The sequence below is a fragment of the Synchiropus splendidus genome, chromosome 9, assembly GCF_027744825.2.
Source record: "Synchiropus splendidus isolate RoL2022-P1 chromosome 9, RoL_Sspl_1.0, whole genome shotgun sequence".
In the NCBI taxonomy this organism is placed as follows: domain Eukaryota; kingdom Metazoa; phylum Chordata; class Actinopteri; order Syngnathiformes; family Callionymidae; genus Synchiropus; species Synchiropus splendidus.
This window is the reverse complement of record NC_071342.1, coordinates 16402535-16426302: the sequence shown is the minus strand read 5'-3', so window position 1 is coordinate 16426302 and position 23768 is coordinate 16402535. Positions and strand designations below refer to the sequence as shown.

Below are 23768 nucleotides of genomic sequence, written 5' to 3'. Positions count from 1 at the left end.
TGGTATCAGACTGGAAAAACATGGCTGACACCAAACCTCTGTGCAGATCGTGTCCAAGGAGAAGGAGGTGCTGGAGTGGCAGAGGAAGTATGAGGACAGTCGGCAGGAGGTGGTGGAGATGAGGTAGGGTAAAGAACTGGAGCTCTCTGTCGACTCTTTCATGCTTCATGCTTCAAAGGGTCGATACATGTTCCTGGATTATGTGTCATGATTTTGATATACTTGTTTAATAATGTATAGTGCCTGAGTATCACAGTGAGATGTTTTAGGCAACTTTAGGTTAAACACAAATTCAAAATAGGTCCAAACAAAGATAATCACGATTTGTCAGGTAATCGAAAAATAATGAATAATCGACTACGAAAATAATTGTTTTTTAAAAGGCACCGGTGTTTGGTTCATATTGTCTCCCACTTCATTGTTTAATAATAAGCGAAACTTGCATCAAATTCATATCTAACACAGTGAAATTTGGCCTCCCAACACAAAGAGAGTAACAGTTCTGCTCACACTCCATTCTCAATGGGTCTATGGTGGCTTCAGTTCTCACCCCAAGTGCGACCCCTGCATTTGACCAGCTTCCACATTTTCGGTCTTTAGTTAAAGCTGAAGTTCAGAGAGGCTGAGGTCACTTGCTCCAGCTGTCAACGGTAAGAGCTTAGTTCATTTGCTTGATTGGGATCGGGATAAGAAGCGGGCTCAGGAGACTGGGCTGATCAATCCTCTTACCACCAGTATCCCGCATTTCCCTGAATCCTATCGGCCCCAGCTCCAGTCCCATTAAACGATAAATAAGAATCTGCTCCACCTGCTTCACATATTTACCAGTAATCTGCTGTCTGTCATCTGCAGGAGAATCGTGGCCGAGTATGAGAAGACCATCGCTCAGATGATCGGTGAGTGACAAGACAACACTCCACTCCTTCACTCATCTTACTTTGAGTCACTTGAGTCACTGTCTAGTGCTGCACTTCAACAACACACGCTCTCAGGAGCCAGTAAGGGTTTGCAGACCCACATATTGTCTGTCTATTATGCAGCGATAAGATGATCTTAAAAAGGGAGCTGAGCAGTATCTACACCTGTCAAACATGATTATAGTCAGGGATAAAAAAAAATGATAATAATAATATATGGTGCCTTTTTGTTTGTGCTTTTATCCGGAAGTTTCTGAAACTTCACATTTAGTCTGCGTCATCACGGATGTTTTGGTTTTGTTGCCGCACCATATTGTGTAAAAATGTTCCCTGCAAAGGAATATTAACCGCAGAATCAGAAACAACTTTATTGCCATGGAGAGTGGGGATCCCACCAACTAAGAAAGTGCTTAGGAATAAAGTGCTGTCAATAAAATCAAACAACAATGGCTGATCATGAATTCATCTGACGGCCGAGGGGAAGAAGCTGTTCCTGTGACAGGAAGTTGTGGTCTGGTTTGACCGTAGCCTCCTGCCAGAGGGAAGGGGGGCAAACTGGAGACATGCAGGTCATGAAGTTTTAAGATTTAGAATGAATGAATCACAATTCATCTCTTAAAGTGGAAGAACTGGTAATAACATCACGCTGCACACATGCTAAATGAGTTGGAACTCTCAGACCCCCTGTTATTACAAAGTAATATAGTAATCTGGTTTCACTCAGCGATGGACTTAGTGACCTGTCCCTGGACGTACCCCGTGTCACGCCCCTGGGTAGCTGGGACTGACTCCGGTCTTGCCTCATTAGTGAATAAGCCGATGGAACGACGATGATTCAAAAACGTTTAAAGACGTTTTACATGCCAGAGGCCCCATTTCTTTCAGGAGAAGGTGCGTGTTGACCACCAATCCCGTTTTAAGAACAGCATATTATACGACGCACCACTGTACGCCCATGTAATCCATCTGCGTGTCAGATACAGGATCAGTTTTACTCATCTTTAATATTAAACCACGTCAACAGACCAGGGAATATTTAGCTGAAGCTCTTCCATGCCAGTTGTGTTGCTTTGCTTTGATAAACATCCCTGAAACTCGCCTCGATCGGCAGAGAACTTTGAAAACGTCACCTCCTTCTCACCGTCACAAAACGACAAATATTGCTTGTGTCTGACGCTCGGCTCTGTCACGTGCCTTGGCCTCCCAGCTTGACTTAACACCAGCCCTATTTTTTTCTGTTCTGCTCCCAATCTTTGCCCCCTTTACCATTTAATACCCCTGACAGGCATGCCGGGTGAGTATCACTGACTTGATTTGTGTGTTGGTCCGCTCACATCTCTCCATCCGTCCTTCAAAGAGTAGAGCAGCGACGCTGTCTCCATCGTGTCCACTGACATTTGCCTGAACGTTCTGTGTGTGTGTGTGTCCATATGTTACTTATTTCTATGCTCTAGCAAGAGAAACACAAGCCGCCACATCTGCATGCTGCGTTATATTCGGAGCGCCGTTTATGTGGAGCTAAACTAAGCAGATTTAGACGTGGTACTTACAGTAAGGTCAGGAAACCAATCAAGTCAGCCCAGCTCAGGTAACTCAGCGAGCTGACTATCCAGTTAGCACTCTGCATGTTCCTTTACTTAAACCTCAACACTAATCCAGAGTGGATGCCGCAGCCCTGGCACCAGAGTGCGACTCTGACCTGGTTGTGTGTCTGTCAGAGGACGACCAGAAGGAGAAGTCTCTCTCCCACCACACCATCCAGCAGCTGATCATGGAGAAGGACCAGGCGCTGGCTGACCTCAACTCTGTGGAGAAGTCTCTGGCCGATCTCTTCCGGCGCTACGAGAAGATGAAGGACGTGCTGGAAGGCTTCCGCAAGGTGATGGCGGCCAAACACTTGCAAGAAACCATGGTGTCAGAATCAAGGAATCCGTGTTCGATAATTGAGTTTCACAGGCCTTTACATCGAGGTAATACAGTACTGTGAGGGAAATACTCCTACTAACTTGAGAGCTCAGACTAAACTGCTGTCTGTACATGACTAGCCGGGATAGCATGATGTCAACAAGCTCCCGCACGGACACATTTTCCAGGCCGTAGTCATTCACAAATTCATAAACAGTTTGTGTTTACTGAATTATACTACTTGAAATGTCATTTAATAATGTCAAACAGTCTGGACATATATGCGTCAGTCGTGTTGCCCAGCAACACACAACTAATTGCACATGCGCATAAAGACTAACATGGAATTTGAGATGATTATAGATAAAATTTTCATTCTCAATTAATCGCAATGAAGCTGAGTTAACTCGCGATTAATGGCAAATTAATCACATGTAATGCATCTGTTCTGAATGTAACTTAAGGGAAGATCTGTTTACCTCAACAACCCAAAACAACAGATACTGTCAATAACATTCTTCAGAAGGACCTCAGAGGCACTGAAACGGTACAGTAACATGCTACAAGCACAATATTGTGAGGATGAATTGCCACTCTGGTTGGTTAAATAATCTCCCTTTAAGTTACATGACACAAAATGCGTGATTTACTTGCCATTCATCATGAGTCAACCCAGTGCTTCAGTGCGATTAATTGAGCTTAAAAATCATAGGACACAGCTCACTTTGTATATGGCTCTGATTGTTTAAAAAATACATTGAAACATGCTAAAAATAAAAACTGAAGTCATTTGAAGAATGTTTAGCTGTCAGGCTTTTAGCTAGGAGGGTGTCTGGTCCGATGTTTGTTTTAAAACACAAGTTATTTTTGTACATATAGATGTTTACAGCTTGTTTTTTACAAAGCAAACAGTAAATTCAGTCATTGACATGTCGTGTCTGGAAGGGAATGGGCTGGGGGTGTGGCTTTGGACGCCCTGTTTCAAAATCCTAACTAAAAGCCTGGTAGTTGTTGTGTAGCAGTGTGAGTACACAAACAAGACAGCACTGGATCATTCTTCTGAGAGCTAGCGCTGACATGGTGTTGGTAGCTAGCTAAATCCCAGAGCGCCAGCTGCCGAGTTTCAGTCCTGTTCTGGTCACTGAACTTTTGCCTCGGACCAATACAGTTCTTGAAATATGGATTGCTGTTTTACGGATTGTAATTGTGTTCTTGTAAAACCAGGTGGCATGAGCGCCCCCTGGTGGAGGCATGTGCTCATGTGAGTGCCTTTCTAGTTTTCAAGCGTTGTCTCTCCTCTGGCAGAATGAAGAGGTTCTGAAGAAGTGCGCTCAGGAGTATCTGTCCAGGGTTCGCAAGGAGGAGCAGCGGTACCAGGCCCTGAAGATTCACGCTGAGGAGAAGCTTGACAAGTCAGTATACCATGAGTTGTTTTAGCTGTATTGGCGGCAAAACTGTGATCTGCTCTTTACACACGGTCTTTAAATGTGGTTTTCAGACCACATTCATTTAAATTCTCGTGTTTGTCCTTTTGTCAAATGAGGCTCCAGTTTTTGAGATCCCTTTCTGTTCCTAGGGCAAACACAGAAATCGCTCAAGTACGAGCCAAGTCCAAGCAGGAGCAGGCCGCCTTCCAGGCCAGTCTGCGGAAGGAGCAGATGAAGGTGGACTCTCTGGAGCGCACTCTGGAACAAAAGGTCAGACTTGACAGCCGGCCGTTGCAATTCAAACAGGCCGATAAACACTCAAATCTCCTTCGCAGAACAAAGAGATCGAAGAGCTGACAAAGATCTGCGACGAGCTCATCGCCAAGATGGGAAAGAGTTAGCAAACAAACGCGCCAAACTCCCCTTCCTCCGAAGACAAACCACACCATCTCCTCCACCAACTTTGCAGACCAGAGTGTTGTAACTGTAATACTGACTCACCTCTTACCGGCGCTGTATATTTTTGATGTGTTTGTGTTTCGTTCTGTGCGAGGGGTCGGTGTAAGGTTTTTACCATATCAGTGACGAGTGTGTGTGTGTGTGTGTGTGTGTGTGTGTGTGTGTGTGTGAGAGAGAGGGTGAGAGCGAGTGTGTGTACTATGATGTTGCCATGACAGCCACTGAGGGAGAAGACTGTTCACCTACTCCTGTTGATGTTCCAGAGGGAAGAAGAGCACCAGAGAACTTGTTTATAACCTGTTGATAGTCCTCGCATATATTACTGCATGTGTGTGCGTGGGAGACTTGTAAAGTGTTTGTACATACTATAGCCTCATCTGCGTTGTTGCCTCCTCGCTGTAACGTTGTAGATATTTGTCATACTTGTCATAGCTTGGGATTTTATTTTGGTACAAAGCAAGGGTGGCGGAATCCAGTCGTGACCATGAGTAATTTAATTTCCGAGTCCTGCTACAGTCGTTGGTGTCACACTGAGGAAACCTTGTCTGCACATCTACTGTACGACATCTGCTTACTAAGTGCAATAAAAGATGGCAATACGACAAATGTTGCTGTCCTGATTTACTTTTATAGACACGTTGTTCCGCTGCTGAAGTTCACATTTGTTGCCGCTTTGGGTGACCACTAGAGGGCGTCTACAGATCCCGGTAAGCTCTCCTCTCAAAGGCTTCCTTTTGGATGTGCAACAGAACATCAGAACAACTTTGTAGCATTATAATACATAAGAAATGGACACATTTCCTCATTCGTGAGCATTGATCGAGCCCTGAATGTTGAACCTGAGCTCTCCAAAGTGGCAGACCTTCTGTTGGACATGTGAGTCAGGTAGGTCAGATCCAATTTCCTTAATCCTATTCTTTGCTCTAACAAACGTCTTGGAAGGGGATTCTCCTCCGAGCGTGATGCGGCAGCTGGGCGTGTCGGTTTTGATTTGAAATTGGGGAACCAATGGGAGAGCGGCTTAAGGTCACATGCTTGCCTCCATTGACTTCCCTTAGACTGGCAGTCATGCTGTTTCTCCAAATGTAGTTTCCAATGTTGAGTTCATTATCATAACACATAAGTGACTGTAATATATACAGAGTATGGCGAGGTGAGACTATACAGTTGCTCTGACCTTTCTTTGATGCTTAATCTCTGCTATCATGTCACGATCAGTGTTGCCCAGGTTGGTTGGTCCTGAAGAAGGGCGTGGCTTCAGGAGTAGTGTCAGGGCTCTGGGATCCTGTCACACTTGTCCAGGCTGAAGAGTCAACTGGTCAACAGCGAGCCGCGGGGCAGCCGGGATTTAGCCGTGGGGGGCTCCTTCGGGTCCAAACAACCTACTTTGTTTTGCGTTACTGGGACTTTACGGACCACCAGGACCATGAGAGCTGTCCACTACTGTCCACTGCTGCTGCTCTCTTTCCTTCTCCTTGCGTCCAACAGTAAGCATCTTGACTTCCCGCTCATACGTCCGACCCTCTCTCAGAGTGGGTTTCCACTTTATATTCTTGTCACATAGAAGACTTGGTTAATCCTAACTGCTCTTATTTGTTGATGCAGAAATCTGTTAATTCCTCTCTGCAGCCAGCCACTCTGCCCTAACCGTCGTGAAATCCCATCAGATAATCTCTTAATAGGCCTCTGGGTTAATGCTTTTTGCATGTGCTGCAGGGTTAGGTTCGGACAGCATGGCTCGCTGACAGGGTAACCACTGGTTAGCACGGTCTGGGTTCATAGTGGCAACCACGTAAGGGTTGAGGGTCCCACCCCAGTGAGGACAAAATAGTTCAGGATCTTTTGAGCTGCCTTGCTTTACAAAGCCATGTAGTTCACCTAGTGGAAGGACTGAGTCTGTCCAAGCAGGACCTGTTTTGTCCTGGATAGCGTGAGTTTCATTCATGCTGTGGCTGTATATAGACATGAAGATGAAAGATGGAGTAGAACATACATTTGAGGTTGACTTAACAAATGTTTTGATGATGTGACGTTGAGGATCAAAGCTGACGTCTCAGATGAGCCCTTCCCCATCCTGCGGGGATCGGTGCCAGTAGATAAGAAAGGCCCATCCGGAGTTAAGTCGATGGTCAAGACAAAAAGGGTTGCCATTTCCAAAGGACGTTTGAGGCTCCTTCTTTAAATCCAGCTCTGTCTGATCCTCTTAAAAAACCCTGCATTAAAGGCTCACTCTGAAATGTCATTTCGGGTTTGGGACAACCAAAAAGGCTCTTTAAAGCTTGTTTTATGGTCACTGATGCTTCCACTGGGAAAAAAACAGGGCTGTGCTTTGATGGCATGAGTGTGATACCATGCCACATTTACATCAAGCTTCTGCTGTTTTTAATATGTGGACGTGATCAATGAGTGCCTCACGTCCCCATGCAAGCAGGCGAGAAAACCTGGTGTTTGAGGATGTTGCTGTAAGCTGAAGGACAATGGGCTGCAGAAGCTGTGGTCACCACTAGTCTGTGGAGACTGTTGAAAGCATAGGAGTCAAGAATATGACAAAAATGATTATTACCTCTTTGACTCAACCCTCTGGTTGGCCTGGCCAGAAGTTTCAGCAAAAGGTGAGCCTAAGCTACTGTTTTACATGAGTCACTGTCTGAGTTCATCCCTGAAAAGACTGAAGTTCAAGGCTAGGAAAAAGGAAAGAGCTGTGTCCTTTCTCTTTGAGAAATGGCGCCCAACGTGGGACGGTAGAGTGAGACCATCGTGGGAAAAGAATAGAGGAGAAAAACTCTGGAGTAACATCCACTGTAGTGATGGCTTTAACTTCTGCTTCAGCTTCACTTGTTGCAGTGCATTATGAGACGTGTAGGAGTTATGCCATAGTTCTTCACCAGGTTTTCAAAGACAAGCGAGTGATGCATGTGCAGAATGTTTATCAACAAACCAATTAAACTGTTAAACAGTTAAGCTGAGATGGAACTGGTCCGGAAGATTCAGATGGTAAAGCGGATTACTTGGGCGAACTCCAGACTCTGTTTTTCTAAGATCAGATTATGTTCACCGATTCATGCATGTCTTTGACTGTCACCTTTTCGTACGACGAGGAACTAAAGGAGTTATCTGTGAAAACCACTGACAGTGTTTTCCTGCCTCGCTTAGGCAAAGCTCTGCAGTGCTTCACCTGCATGGGCTCCAACAACGAAGACTGCAACCGTCAAGGCTCCAAGTCGTGTCCCAGCCACTCCGACGCCTGCGCCTCCGTGGTCGGCCATGACAGTGAGTCCCGCCTGTGACAGTGGAGGGGCCTTCTTCTTCATTTACTCATCTGTTCAACCTCATTGTATCTCTTCGAGTTGTTTCCGCCGTGATTCTCCAACCTCAAACAAGGAGCCATCTGGTGAAACCTCTCCACCAGCAGGAGGTCTAGAGATTTCCTCGCATTCTGCGCCATCAATATCGCTATATTTAGAACACCATGTGTTCACAGCTGAAGATGGTCTGTTAAATAAACCTTCTGCTTACATTCTTGCTCAACAATCTGGCTTCAAATTAGAGACAGAACTTATGCGACCATTCTGAGGCAGTGACAGTAAACTGAGAGGCGTTTCCTCTCCTGCACACCCTGGGTCTGACCCAGGCTCTCCTCTCTCAGGGAGAAACTCATCCAGGCTGCTTGTATCTTATTTTTTTTTAGGTTGTAATGGATGTTGCTGTGACTCCTTTTACTTCCGATCATTCATTCCTTGTGCGTTTCCCAGGTGGAGTGATGAAGTCATGCAGCTACAAGTCCTTCTGCAGTCAAGCCAACAGCCAGGGCTACAGAGCACCAGGGGTCCGAGTTCACTGCTGCTACAGCGACAACTGCAACGTGACCAGCGGTGCGCTTCCTCTCCGAGGAGTCCTCCCCTGGTTTCTGCTTCTTCCGCTGCTGTGCTGTTTCTTCTTCAAGTGAAGCCTGGACCAAACCTTCTCCAGATCTTCCCACTCTGATGCCATGGATGATGACATCACAGAGTTCCTGGAAATCAAGGAGGCTCCAGGCATGAGTTAAAAGGGACTAAGATGTCGCCAAGCGTCTTTCGGTGGATTTTGATAAACCAATCAGAGGAGAGGAGAACGTGCTTCACCAGTGAGCGGTTTGACTCTGAGCAGTTTTACTGACAGTGCAACCAAACAAAAAGCCAAACGACTTTTCTCTTTTTTTAACTTGTGAAGTATGAATAGTGGTGTTAGCTGGTCGACAGGAAAGAATCTTGATAATGGTGAAGACGGTGCCTCAGTGTGTTTCGATGGTGGTATTTGTGTTAAAAGGCATCTGCACATGTAGTCTTTTGTTTCTAGAAAAAAAAAACAACTTTATTTATTTAGGGTTACATCTGTTGATATTGTGGAACCTCAGAAAATATATTTTATTTTTCCAGTTCATTTGAAATCCCTCATTTTAAGTCGTCCATTCTGGTGTTGCTCTCTTACTTCTCTTCTTCTTTTCTTCTCCATTTCCAACATCCTTGGTTCAACACTGTCTCCTCTCCACACGTCTTAAACATGTGACCACCTTAAGTTTGTCTCCAAACCTCCCCACCAAATACTTCCCAAAAAACAGTGTCACCATCTTTGATTTTTCAGATTCTACCGTGTCTGCACTTTCTTCTTGACCTCCCTTGATCTTGGATCATATCCACCTTCCCACTCTGGACCATATGTGGCCCTTGAACATTAAAATGCTATTCTACTATTATACCACTATATATATGTTCAGTGTTAAATAAAAAAAAAAACACATAAGGCTACCTGATGATCTTGCTTAAAACTACTGAGTTACTAACAGAGTACCTGTACCTGTCCGTCCCATGAGGAAGCGATGCTAATTTTGTATTGGTCGAAGCCGGCAAACTTTTTTTCCCCCCAAGTATGTTTCTTGACAATAGTATGCAATTTACATTGTACACATTTGCAAATTGTTAATATTGTCTTTTTCTTCTTTCCCCCCAAAACAACGGGGATTCATATTTATACTTATATTTATACTAAAAGTTTTATTTTAAGACAAATATTTTCAAGACATTAAAAGAGCTTTAGTTTAAATGAGGTGATATAAAAACTTGAATATAGACACTATCGTGATTTATTGTGCTATTGTCGATGCATTGATGCAAAATAAACAATATTTTGTTGTTTAAATGTATATATGGGTCCATCATTTACTTCAGTCATATACCAAATTCATTCAAATTGTACTACATACGCATGCATAGGTAAATTGAAACGACAAAAGAAATAATATATACAGGTCAAGATTGTTATAAAAATACAAGAAAAAAACACAGGCGCACAGAGTGAACGAAAAATGTCAAGATATCTTGCATCTTCATCAGTGTTTGATAAGTGAATGTGTTGGTTTAAAAAAGAGACCTAAATAGGACGTATGAGCAGTGGATATTTGACTAATTGTCATCAAACTTACTGACAACAGAACCCAAGTTGAATGTCACAGTGACACGTATGTCATGTTATATGTGCTTGTCGAGGATGGCGTTTATTATCTGCTATTAAGCAGACTATTTCAGACGTTTTTAGTGTGTAACACGAGCAGCTGACTGGGGACCTGACCGCGTGCTCCAGTGAACTGTGAGGGAAGATTAAGTTTAAACTAAATGTGAGCTGCTGCTTGAGGTGAAGGCAACCAGAGGTGTGTGAGAGAGCCTCGCGCTAAAGCCAGATTAGCACCTCACTCCATTACCATAAGCCTTTTACCTGTCACTCAGGTGTGTCACGGTGGCGAGGATAATCAAGTTACCTAAATAGTCAGTGAGTAGAGAAACAGAACCTCAGGTCACCCGCAAAGACTGTCACGCTACTTTTCTCACCTTTGATTTTCGCGCCTCACACCAGAAAATGATGGTCCAGTTCACCGACCTTCCACATGGATGAGTTTCTCTCTGTTGTCTTGTCCGTTATACTTGAATAGAGCCATTCTTTCGTTGTAAATGACAATATATTTACTCTGCTATTTCAAGAATAAAACGTAATGGCATTCGACAAACTGCTACTGAACTCATGGGTTGTGATCTGTATCTCATGTTCCTCCCTCAGTCTCTCGTCTCCATCCCACTTCTCAGGGACACAAAACACACCTTGTCATACTTGACCAAACATGATGAGGTCACATGTTTGAGCTGACAGCTCATTGGTTGGGACACGAGTTGATGAAAAATGAAAGCCTTGAGATTCGACTGGGACTTGGAATTTAAAGACTTTGACTTGAGACACAACAAGTGTTGTTGGTTGTTGGAATTCCATATTTAACATGGAACATTACCCTGCTTCAACCCTGGCTGAGATTGGCGTCCTGATTGGATCGAACCGCCCTTGTCAGGCCACAGATGTTGAGCAGATGTTGAGTTTGATTTTGTTTCCCAAAAAGTGAGGTAGGCGATTGTTTACTATGGAATCCATAAATAAATACGTTTTGTTAATGTTTCATATAACTCCTCGTGTTTTGCTTAGATTAGGTTGCCTTTGTTATTCCCAAAGTCAGAGTGATGTTAAGTGACTATTACCGATATACAGTGGTACCTCGGTTTTCGAATGTCCCGGAATTCGAACAAAAATTTGGAGATTTTTTAGCTTCAGATTTCGAACGAAAATCCAGAACTCGAACGTCCCCGATCAGCTGACCCACGAGGCGCTTTGTTATTGAGTATAACGCAGCTTCTGTATGCAGACGTGTCCCGTTAGCTACACTTACTGACTGTTTTTTCTTCATATTGAGGTGTAAAACTCTCCACACCTCCGAGGCTGGAGCGCACACTCCAGGGTTTGATGTCCTGTTGTGGGCTGGAGCTGGGACAGGGATGAGGCGAGTCTGGGACAGAGCGTTACTTGGTTTATGACTTTGTCACAGCCAAACTGCACAGAAGCGCACATTCAGAGCTGGACACGCACCGGGCACCTCTTCACTTCTGGAGAGACGTCACTCACTCTGCAACCCCTCCCACATGCAGCGGCCACACACATAGAGGAACAGCGCACCTGCAGCAGACACTCTACATTCACTCCTACAAAAGACTATTTTAAGGCTTGGAACACATTGTTTCTTTTTCCATTCATTGTAATGGGAAAAATCGTTTCAGATTTCGAACAATTCGCTTCTCAAACAGCCGTCTTGAACGGATTGTGGTCGAGAGCCGAGGTACCACGTATTGTCTTTTCAATTTTATAAGATGAAACTGTGCAGTAAAATAAAGTGACTTGACTTGGACTCGACTGGCTCAAGACAAAAATTACTTGTGACTTACTTGAGACTTGAAGGTTACGACTTGAGACTTATACATGTGTGACTTGGACCCTTGAGGGCCGGTTATCCCACCCCTGCTTCTTGTGGTCGTGTCAGCATCACCTTCAAACTCCACTGGATTTTACTGGAGTAGACGAGAGTGAACCATTCCAGAAAGAGGCACAGGGTGTCCAGGTTTTTGTACCAACCAATCAGGCTAACACAGCTTCACCAACCATGTGACCAGTCATGTGCATCAAGGTCCAGTTGACTTATATGACACCAATGGATTTTAATAATTTTTGGCTGCTCCGTGCAATACTGCAGTACCGCAAAACAAATGAATAAATAATGATAATATTAAAAAAGGAAAATGTTGCGCGGTATAGTTAATGTATATATATGTATATAGTTTATAAAAACATTTTCCTGACTCACCTCACGGTGGCGCCATTTTCAAGGAAAAGCGTGACTGACTGCGCGTCTATCACTCTGGGACAGAAGTGAGCGCGAAGTTGTCCTCATGGAACTCGTCGCTTTTCTATTTTAGATTTGTATATTATCTCAGCTATTCTAATCCGACGTCCTTTCAGATTCCTGGCCGCAGACAGTGAAACTTGTGATGGTCAAATACTGATGTTCCTCATCGAGCATTAACTTATTCACCTTAATATAAAGTTTGTTTAGCATATAAGATATTTTTGAGTGAACTGGGAAACTGTTTCATCATTTCAGCTCACCTTTCACATCCACTAGAGGTCAGCCTTCACACACTCTTTACCTCTGTCAGCCTAGGTGAGCTCAGTATGGCTACTAACTGACCACTTCCCTCAAAAATGTGGTAGTTTTTACCTTTTTTTCCCCCTTGTTCCGACGTTCCAGAGCTTCAGTCGCTCTCTCCTTTGACAAGCAGGTGTGAGAATGTGAACGGGCTGCCCTGAGAGGGGATAAACACTGACCCCAAACCGTGAGCCGGAGCCGCTTCTGCTTCTGTGTCCTGGTGTCAACCCTCATGAGCTTTATCAGAGCAGCCTCTCCTCAGTGCAATTAGACCAACCTTCCAAGGGAAGGGTCTCGCACCCTTCAAGGGCCGCTTCGGAGTCATGGGTCACTGTTCTGCCATGGGGGTGTCCAAAGTTTGTCTTTTGAGGGTCAGAGTTCAATTCAACCTGCTCAACAGCATTACCGTCCCACTTCAATCAAGTGGGATTATTTTGGCTGCGTACCATTCCCCCAACACTCGGCTGCTCTCTGAAATGTCACCTGGACTTTTCTCCACCATAGACTTCAGGTCAGGGCGGATTTGAAAGCACAATCATGTCCAAAGCCCCTGCTACAGTGCGGTGCCTCTGGAGAGGAACACGGGCGACTCTATTTATCCACATGTGCGTAAAAACTGAAGGTCATCACCACGACAATTTTGCGGTTTTAATGAGAGTGTGTTTAATCCCTACCCCCCGGTACCAGAAGACATTATCTCCGCAAACCCCACAGTCGATCCTCGGAGAGATGAGATGCCCTTTTGGGGATGAAAAAAACAACATGCCTGATACGAGCCGTCACAAAATTAGATTTTTCACTTTCAACACTCAAATCACGATAGTAACACAGATGTAAATAATCATGGTAAAATCACTTCAATATATCTTTAACTGAATTTATTTCTCTTTACCCTGAATTAACACCTGAAATAATACATACGTTCAACTGCATGCAATAAGTGCAAATAGACTCAATAACTTTTTTTTTTCCTGCTGTGTTGTTGAACTTCTCTGCATCCTTTTCCCGCAACCTGGATACAATCCCACACCAGCGACTCATTGTGGGGTCAGGATTGACCGTCTCGCAGTTGAGGTCGACAGCACCTGTGTACCAGGACTGCTCAGACAGCATTCTGTCCTCACCCACGTCCAGCGGTTTCCAAGAGTGTCATGTGTTAGCAGCCATTTCCTTGTGAGTCAGAGGAGGATCTGTGCCCAGCTGATGGGAATATACTGAACAAATTACAAGTAACATGCGACTTACGACCGTAAGTCGGATTGGACGTAAGTGGAATGCGGGGGTCATAGGTGCTACTGTAGTGGTAGATTGCTGTGTGAGAGTGAGATGCTGGGATACTGTGCTGCCGTAACTGTCGTATGTGCTGCTACGTGCTGCAGTGCCAGACATTGAATAAAAATTTTAAAAAGCATCTGCCCTCCGTGGTCGTACATACAGGTGGACGCAAGTCGAGCAAGTTGGCTTGGTTCTGTTCTGACATGTTCTTGCAAACAAAACTGTTGTAAATTTTGATACGTTGTAATGGTGTAATGGTTGTTAGACAAGTTATCAATACCATGCCAAGTGTGCCGCACCCCTCACATGCCTTGAGCTGGCAGCTGGCCACTTCCAACCCTGGCAGGTGGTTCATATCACGGCTGTTGTCCACACGAGCTGGTTCCTTTGTTGTTCGCATTTCCTTGTGTGTTGCAGCCTTTAGCTAACTTTCATGACTCAAACTTGGCGTTAACCCTTCTTGTATGAAGATGAGAGTAGTCGACTTGCCTGTAACTAAACTTACTGGTAGTTAATCGATTACTAGTCTGCTGCTCTGATTCTTATATTAATACTTTTTTTTTAAACAATTTTTAATTTGTAATTTTTTTGTCCCTGTGTTTGCGGACATATAATGGAGTATTGAATATCTTATTGGGTATTGAGCTTGCAATTTTTATATAGGGAGTACTCACATTTGTTACCTAGAAAGAACAAGACTAGACATGGAGAGGCCAGATGGCTTGGACATGTGGAGGAGACAGAGGACAAGTTGGATGAAGAATGTTAGAAGTAAAGTTACTAAATCAATGAATACAATGGTGTTCAGTGACGTGATAAAGGAGGACATGAAAAGAATGGTGTTCTGTCAAAGATGGGTTTAGAAGGACGACTTGCTATGGCTGCCTTTGATGGCAAATGCTTGAAAGCAAAGAAGTTCCAGTAGCATTTGTGAAAACATCAAGCTGTTGCTGTTCTGAAAAATGCAACACATCCTCACTCTCATGACACACAATGTCAACGACTGACAACTAACAACTTGCTTTGTAAAAAACAAAGCTGTAAACATCCATTTGTACCAAAATAATATATATTCATATAAGTTTGCGTCATCTGTGACGGATGTCTACTACAACTACAACTATCACAACCACAACATTCATTCATTCAAACAATACATATATAAAGGCTTGATTAAATAAATAGAACGAGTTGAATTTTGGTCCCTGTTAAGCTATTTTGCTCTCATTCTGAAAGGGCTCTGTGTTCGTCCGCTTGCAGCAGGGATGTGGGTCGGGGAGCGCAAGATATTCTTCCGATTAGAAAGCGATGAGTTAGTTTTGTGAACGATTGTTTAAAGTTTGTCATCAGCGTCAGACATCCCAGCGTGCTTCCAAGCCGCGAGTGTCGCGACTCGCAAGATCACCGCCAGGTTATGGCGGTAAACAAACTTGGCAACCGTGATGGCCAAAATACGGTTGCGAATTTTGCGAATTTGGATATTTTTATTTGGCGAAATTACCGGGCGGAAACACAATTTAATGTGAACCAGTGAGATGACACTAGGAGTTTAGTAATATTTGAAGGAATGGAAGGAATTATCACCGTTACTTACTGAAGCTCCGCACAAAGATGCTTAAACAAACAAGCTCTTCAAGATCGACGGAAACATGAAATACTTTGTGTCATTGTGCTCAGCGAACAAAAGTACTCAGGGGGCGGAAATGAGAGCGTGTGAGACGATGGCTGTGTTTACAAGCAGCGGGGTCCTCCCTGGTCAGAACGGGTTCAACCGCCGGTCATCAGTTTTGAGGTCTGCAGGTCTTGGATCTTTTTGAAAAAGATCTGTGAAGCAGAATTAAAATGATCTACCTCCGGAGTTCGGCCGAAGGACCAAATAGCTGAAACTGGAGACAGAAAAGAGGGGGACCCAAGAGGGACGTATGAGGGGAAGAGGAGAGGAAGAATGATGTGTAATGAGTGCGTTCCCCTGCCTGGGCTACTTTGAAATGTGACTAAATGGCCCACCTTCTGTGAAGGCGGTGGGCTGCAGGGCAACAAGCCGATGACTGAGAGCCTGATGGCGAGGCTCAGACACCGAGCTGACCATGGCAGTAATGTTCATAAGATGAAAGAAAAGTCTTACTTTCTTTTCTTTCATCCGCGATACATTTGCTTTTTCCATTTTTCCTCTTTTGGTTTTGTGGCTGTCAAGTTCAATAATGTTATTTGTGCACAGCATCAGGGGAATCCTTTCCAAAGCAAATTTTCACCATATGTTCCCTGCAGTTAATACCATCCTCTCAAACATCTTTACAGCATTTGCGTTACAGTGCTATCTGCGGCGCCGCCGTCTATTTTTGTCACTCCCAGCAGGATGAACAAAGGATCAGTTGTGTTTGGAGAAAAGGCTCTTGTAAGTTTTTTGGGAGCTAATTCTGTGTTGGGGTCTTTCACTGGTAATTGTCTTTAGATTCAGTCGCCTTTGAGTTTTGTATTTCCCTGAAAGGAAGAAGTATACAAGTATAGAGAGAGAAGTATACATACCTACCTGGCACTGTTCTGCAGAGCTTCAGTACATGCCTTATACTTTGTTTACCTAGGATGCACAGTCAGTCCTAGACTGGAAAACTGATATGAACAAAGACCACTGAGCAAATGTGCGTTTTGGTGTCGAGGTCAGGGCGTTGTTTCTGTGAGCAGTGGTGTCAGAAATAGGATGTTAGGACGTGTAATGGAATATACAGGCAAGTATTCCATGGTTTTTATTTATTTACTTGGCATGGCTTATCTTGAGATAACCCCATCCTGGCTCACAATTCAGTGTATTCATGTCCATAGTGGACCGAATAAACCTGATTCTGAGAAGCGTCTCCTCTGTGTTTGCTGAAACGTCCACAGGAATTCGTCCAGCATTGTCACAAATGGTATCAAAAGTGGGGGTGTCATGCGCATGCGAGGTCATCAGAAGTGTTCGATCCATATTGACCTTGTGTGAGGGACCAGGATGGGCGATAACTTATCGTACAGGATATACCGCCAAACACAAAATTGAGATGCAGAAAATTCTGCATCTCACGATAAGTTTGATACATGCACAGGATGAGGCTGTGCTTATGTTACGACCCGGCATCAGTTAGGGACCATCAACAAATTCTAAAGTGGTCAAAGTATTAAGCGAAATCTATAAGGAAGTGGATAACAACCATTTTTGGAAATAGACTTATGAAAAGTTCAAGTCAACTGTTAAAGAGACATGGGATACAGCAGACAGACGCCTCAATTTAACCGCTAAATAAAGCTGGCAGAGCAGTCTGTCAGACACCAACAGCTTCTAAAAGAGACGTGAAACATTGAATTTCTCATCTCTACAATTGGTTAACTACTATATTGAAACATAAACAAATCATGATGTTGGAGACAAACTCCACTAATAAGTTTCATCAGTATCAAGAGAGACTGTGGCGTCCAACACATGCAATAGAATGAAAATGTATTTATCGTTATCACCAAAATGACAACATTTATCGCAATAACTTTTTTGTCCATATCGCCCATCCCTAATCTGCTCCCCAATCTCAAGGCCCATGATAGATGAAGTATTGCTTGTGGCATAATTTATAATAGCAGTTTTAGCTAGTAGCCAGGCAACCACACTACAATTAAACTGTCAAGTTATTTCACATTCATAGGTTTAAATCAATTTTATTTTGACTGTATTTTTGTTTTGTCATGTGTCTGAATGAGTTTGACAGCTCTGACTTTGGCGGAAGTTGATTCTATAAAAAAGTCTTCACGCCAGAGGTAGGTAAAGACCAGGCAAACAATTCTCTTTGCTTCCTGTTAATGGAATTGACTGTGGATTAAGTACAGTTGGCATGAGCTCAACAAGTGAAAGTAAAGAGAGGAAGACAAAAGGAAAGGAAAGCAGACCTCCGAGCCAAACTTGAATCACATCACTAACTGCTGCGCCCCGGGGTGAGGGCAAGCTCAGTCAGCCGTGCCGTGCAACTGGGATAATTAGTTTTGGAAAGCAATATCTACTGATATAATTGAGCCTTCTCCGCTAATGAAGATCCTCTGTGTTGTCACTGGTGAGGGCGCTAATTGATGGGAGAGGGAGAGGTGGGTGCAGGGAGACGCAGAGGGGCTGGATATGATGCTGCAAGTGTTGCGCACACAAACATTTTCCGTCATGAATGTAGTGGCTGGCTCGCTTTCTTCTGCATGCACCTGCTTAACAGAAGCACTCGCCCTGTTCCTTCTTTTCAGGACACTCAAGTGAAGTTGCTGAAGAGTTGAGACTGATAAGAGCTGCAGGGGGGCAACATTAAAAACAGAAAAAAAAAGACAGGATGGGGTTGAAGGGAGCTCAGGGGTTGCGCAGGTCGTGTTGGGAGTTTCAATCGAGAGAAGTGAGGGGTTGAGGATTTGTGGAGCGCGGGCTGTGGGGAGGGGTCACGGCGGAATCAGTTGAGGGAATAATAGGATGGCAAATTGGTTTTGACAAGTTTGGGGAGGTGGAAGTAATGCCGCCTTTTTAAAGGGGAGAGCAGGGTGTATCCAGCAAAACTATGAGATAATCAGGGGCACCGTTAAAAGAGTAGGCAGAGGGGGAGGACCAAAAGGTGGAGGCATTTTTAAATAAAATCTGCCTTCCGTTTCTAGTTCATATTACTGGGCAAGTTGATTCGTAAACGCAGCTCCTTGTGATGCTGCTGGCTAACTTGTCAAGTGTCACTCTGTGGCACCTGTGTCTGGTCCAAGCAGTTGCAGGACTGAACTCATCGAAGTTCACAGCTGTCCACCTCCCATCCAGTTAATAAAAACCCTGCATTTAATGACTAAACGTCACCGCTTGCAGTGAGCTTCAACATAGATAAGAGCGGCTGAAACTTTCCGTCTGAGTCATATTTGGTGAGACAGACAGAAGCGCAGGAGGCCGGTGGAGGAGCAGACAGATGACACCAATCCAATACCCAATGTCACACGTCGCTCCTCAACAGGAGACCGGCTGTCACATGCGCTCCACTGGAAGCCTGATGGACAGACTGATCTCGTCGGTTGGTATGGAGACAGACTGACACGGCTCCACTGGTGACGGTGTTTGGACACTAACAGCGGATTAGCCTTGTTTGGAGGAGTTTAGATGAAACAGAAAATGTCTAGTCTGTGTTATTTGTGGCAAAGATGGATGCTCCATGAGTTGATCACAGATCTCTTTGTCCTGAGCCTCATCCACACAGCAGCCGCAGATAGCAATTGTTGGCTCCTGTCCTGCCTTTGTGAGGACAGCGATATATGACTAAAACAGCAAAGGTTTAACATTTGAAAATATATCTCAAGTATTCTGCATTTCTTTGTCTTCACTCTTTAAAGTATTGATTTTTAATTTGTATTTTTTGCATACTTTATTTATTTAACCTGATTTTTTTTTACCTTTTAAATGATTTGTGCTGAATAGTTTTTTGCACTGTACTTCAAATGTCAACTTTTTTCCCTCCTCTTTTGGTTTAAAAAGTAAATAAATCAAATAATCTAAATTAAAACAAAATGTTTTTTAATACGGAAAATGTTATAATTTACAATATATAAAATGTATTCCTTCATCAATACACTCATTTAACATTAAATTTTGCTGCCTTGATGATTAATATTACATTTTGCGTCCTTTTTCACGTAACTTTTCTCATAATTTTCTTGCAATTTGACACTTAATTTCATATAACCAACTTAGTTTCTTCATATTAGTGGAGTAAAGGATGTGGTTTGTTGACCCAAAAACTGAATTGATCACATGATCTTCAACTCAACTGCAGATGAAACTTTATCCCGCTACCGTTAGCATTCAGGATCATGCTAACAGTAGCGTTAGCCTCCATAAACCCTCTGCACTTAAAAAAGACACATTGCCTTGGACACGTTTTACGTTTCACCTTTGTAACGTGGAATTTTGCACCAAACGAAGGTCACCTCGAACACTTATATATCTCAAGTATTCTGCAGTTCCTTGTTTTCACTCTTTAAAGTATTGACTTTTATTTTGTATTTTTGGCATACTTTATTTATTATAACCAGTTTTTTTACGTGATGAATAGTTTTTTGCACTGTACTTCAAACGTCAACTTTTATGCCTCCTCTTTTGGTTTAAATACAAAAATAAACAAATAAATCAAATAATATAAATTAAAACCGAAAACTTTTTAGTACAGAAAATGTTATTATTTATATAAAAATGTATAAAATTCATTAATACGCTAATTTAATATTACGTTTTGCTGCCTTGATGATTAATATTACATTTTGCATCTTTTTTCACGTAACTTTTGTCATAAATGTGTTGCAATTCGACACTTAATTTCATTTAACCGAGTTAGTTTCTTCATATTTGTGGATTAAAGTCTTACTGGATCATATACTGGATGTGGTTTGTTGACCCAAAAACTGAATCGATCACATGATCTTCAACTCAACTGCAGATAAAACTCGCTACTGTTAGCATTGAGCTAGCCTCCATAAATGTCATGACACATTGCCTCGGACACGTTTTACGTTTCACCTTTGTAACGTGGAATTTTGCACCAAACAAAGGTCACCTGGAATAACTGACAAACAAGCAACAAACGGACTCTGTGAGCTAATTAAATGTCAAACATAATTGGTGGGTTTTGATACTCGGCCTAACACTCGATGAAATGCATAGCGTGGGCGCGTCTAAAAAAGCCCGCTCTTTCAGTCGACAGGCCCGATTGTCTCGGTTCACCATGTGACTCGTATCCCTCCGCATGAGTGCAATTCAGCGCAAAGTAGCTGCAAGAATCAGCATGTGGTCAACTGTGGTCATGAAGAAAAAAAAGGAAGAAAGTGAAAATATTTTAGGCTTTTCTCCCTCTGTCAGCTTTCACCTCCTTTCCCTCCTTGTTCTTGTTTTCACAGCCCTTAATCCTGGCGGCTCCAACACGGAGCGGTCACAGGTTTTGACAGCAGACTGTAATGACCTAAGCTGTTCTCCGTGGGGGGTGTGGATGAGGTTGGCGGTGGGAGTGAAGGGAGAACTTGGAGGAATGTGCACGGAGGGCTTGTTTGCCTTGTCTTTTCTTTTCAGGTGTCATGCAGTGGCACATCCTAGCCACTAGGGGCTGAACGGATTGCAAAAATAGATATTGTTTCAGTGCAGTCACTCTTTAAAGGCTTCATCTTGTGACATATCGACCACTCACGGACACTTTCAGTTGGGAAAGGAAACTTATGGTTACAGTCTATGGAGCAGTAACTGCTTCAGAGGTTTTATATGTGGAGTCCAACCTACTGCGTCACAGACGGCGTCGTGGAAATCACGCTGGAACCATCATGCCATTGCGTCAAGACCTCAGGGTCCTCAGACAGATGGTCGAGGTCTCTTCTGCTGCTTCTGCCTATGGAGATGAGGGCGGCTCAAAAGGAGGGCAATAGGAGGCGCAGAATTCAAGGAAGTGCTCTGTCATGCTAATGGTAGCATCACATCCAAGCTGTGGAAATGAATGGGTCAAGCAGTTCAAAATGGCTTCACAAATTCACTGAGCCAGGATTTCTTCAGCGCTTGAACCATTTCAGATTTCAATATTAAGTAGTGCAAATGTGGAGAGCTGTGTGTTGAGCGCAACGCTGCAATATTGAAGCGGCATTAATCCATGCATTTCACATTTTGGAGAGATTGCTGAAGCATCAGTAAAAAACAAGTCATATCAAGTTCAGCATTTCATTTCAGCTGGAGGGCAGGAAGCAATTACATTTGTTCCTGCAAAGAACAATTCTTTTTAAAGATGAACAACAACATTTCTCTGCAGCCACGTCTTTTGTTTCCGTTTGGTTCTCAGTCCTGAAATTCAATCAGACGTTGTAGTAAGCACTTCGTGTATTACGACGTTTCAGGCTTTGCTTAAAGGTATGGTAGGTAGTTTTTTTTAAACAGTTTTCTCCTTCACACCTGGATTGCTACCAGTTGATTGAATGTGCTAACACAACCTGGGAAATGGAAGGAACTTTAATGCAGTGATTCTCAACTTCGTTGATCTCGGGGCCCACTTTTCCCCGAATAAATGGGCACAGGGCCCATTCAAGTAATAGAACTGATTCATGACTCTTGATTTCATTTGTGATCAATAACCATATTTAATCTACTCACACGTAAACAAACCAAAACCTGGTGAAATGACATGAAACCATGTGATCATCGCAAAGATATTTATTTGTCATCCAAAAGTCCAACCAGCAGCAGAACTAGGTCATATTGATCAAATGTACGAAAGAAAAAAAGGAAAAAATACACTTGATGCAAACAGAAAATTGGAAAAACCGAATAAATGAGGTGCAAAACTGTCTCAAAATATCCTACTCTAACATCCCAAGCATGACCACTACTGGACCAAGTGATCTGTGAGTGAAGATAGAGCAAGCTCGTCGATCTGGTGAAGCTATATTTTCTCTATTAATCCTTACTATGTGAATCTCCACTGCCAGAACAGCAATAGTCTTTTTAACCGGCATTAGCAAAAATTAGGGATGCTCCGATCAATCGGTCACAGATCACGATCGGCCAATTTCATTGTGATCGGTGCATGCCAACCACAACAACCGATCACATGTGACAGCCGGCGCTCTGATGAAGCCCCGCTGGTTGTGATGCGTCGGCTCCTCCCTGCTCGATTTTCATTCAGCAGCGGCATGTCTGCTGTGGAGGGTATTTCAATGTGTCATGTAAAGTTTGAAGTTTGCATCCTGCTTCACGTGCACGGGAAAATGCTGTGCAGGGAAGACGCCATTTAAAGCTCCAGCACTTGACCCAGCACAGAGAGTTTTCGGGGCTCATGAAAGTGAGACTGCTGGTTCCTCAGCAGCTGTTAGCGCAGCTACTGCTTAGCAACACCTGCCGGTCAAGGCGTGACATTATGAATGATAAGAAATAATTATTAATTTCATCTAGCTAGATTAGCAGCCTTTCTCATTTCATCATTCTGCTTCCTAGACACCACCATCACTGAGGACCTCAAATGGGAGCCAACCATCAGGTCCCTCATCAGGAAGGACCAGCAGAGAATGCTCTTCTTGCGGTAGCTACGAAAACTACTACTGTTGACGAAGTGGAGTGGTGGAGTTCTACACGGCCATCATCCAGTCCATCCTCACCTCCTCTATCACTGTCTGGTACAACAGCGCCACCTCCAGGGACAAGAGCAGACTGCAGCGCATCGTACGTTCTGCTGGGAAAGCGATCGGTTGCAACCTGCCACCTCTTCAGGACCTGTATGCCTCCAGGACCCAGAGACGTGCGGGTCGGATCAGAGCCGACCCTTCTCATCCTGGTCATGGACTGTTTGTTCCTCTTCCCTCTGGCAGGAGGCGGCGGTGGATCCAAACCAGAACCTCCCGTCACGGGAACAGCTTCTACCCCTCGGCCGTCAGACTGTTGAATTCGTGATCAGCCTTTGTTGTTTTATTTATTTTATTTTATTTTATTTTATTTTATTAAAGCACTTTATTCCAAAGGACCTAGTTGGTGAGATCCCCACTGACCATGGCAATAAATTAGATTCTGATATCTTCGCAGTTTCACCACGATTCTTCCTCATAAACAAATGAACATGGGATAGGGGGCAGAGACGAGGAAGCTTTACGACTGTTCGTGATGACACTATTTCACTAGGTGTGCGGCCAAAAGCAAATATTCTTAAACTCTTGCTGCTTGAAGCTCGTATTTAAGACTGGCATTTTTGGTCT

The 23768-nt window shown here is 43.6% G+C and overlaps 2 protein-coding genes across 18 annotated transcripts in view; both read left to right on the top strand.

Annotated features, from left to right (window-relative positions):
- The window catches only part of tacc2 (transforming, acidic coiled-coil containing protein 2), a 46546-nt gene extending 41232 nt beyond the window's left edge, over positions 1-5314 (top strand). For all 17 annotated transcript variants that reach the window (XM_053874434.1, XM_053874435.1, XM_053874433.1 and 14 more), the window contains 6 exons: positions 47-123; positions 853-896; positions 2636-2796; positions 4128-4234; positions 4399-4519; positions 4585-5314. In XM_053874434.1, the coding sequence (XP_053730409.1) occupies positions 47-123; positions 853-896; positions 2636-2796; positions 4128-4234; positions 4399-4519; positions 4585-4650 (576 nt within the window). In that variant the 3' untranslated portion in view covers positions 4651-5314. The remainder of the gene's footprint in view (positions 1-46; positions 124-852; positions 897-2635; positions 2797-4127; positions 4235-4398; positions 4520-4584) is intronic.
- Positions 5315-6016: 702 nt separating this feature from the next.
- ly6pge (lymphocyte antigen 6 family member pge) lies at positions 6017-10753 on the top strand. Its single transcript, XM_053875468.1, has 3 exons — positions 6017-6195; positions 7862-7978; positions 8461-10753. Exons 1-3 carry the CDS (start codon positions 6135-6137, stop codon positions 8652-8654), a joined length of 372 nt encoding a protein of 123 aa, XP_053731443.1. The 5' UTR covers positions 6017-6134; the 3' UTR covers positions 8655-10753.
- Positions 10754-23768: the final 13015 nt, after the last annotated feature.

Bases quoted from the DNA above. Each gene is read 5' to 3' on its own strand.
- ly6pge (XM_053875468.1), top strand. From the start codon at position 6,135: ATGAGAGCTGTCCACTACTGTCCACTGCTGCTGCTCTCTTTCCTTCTC. The intron at 6,196-7,861 runs GTAAGCATCTTG...TGCCTCGCTTAG, and splicing joins CCTTCTCCTTGCGTCCAACA to GCAAAGCTCTGCAGTGCTTC. The intron at 7,979-8,460 runs GTGAGTCCCGCC...TGCGTTTCCCAG, and splicing joins CTCCGTGGTCGGCCATGACA to GTGGAGTGATGAAGTCATGC.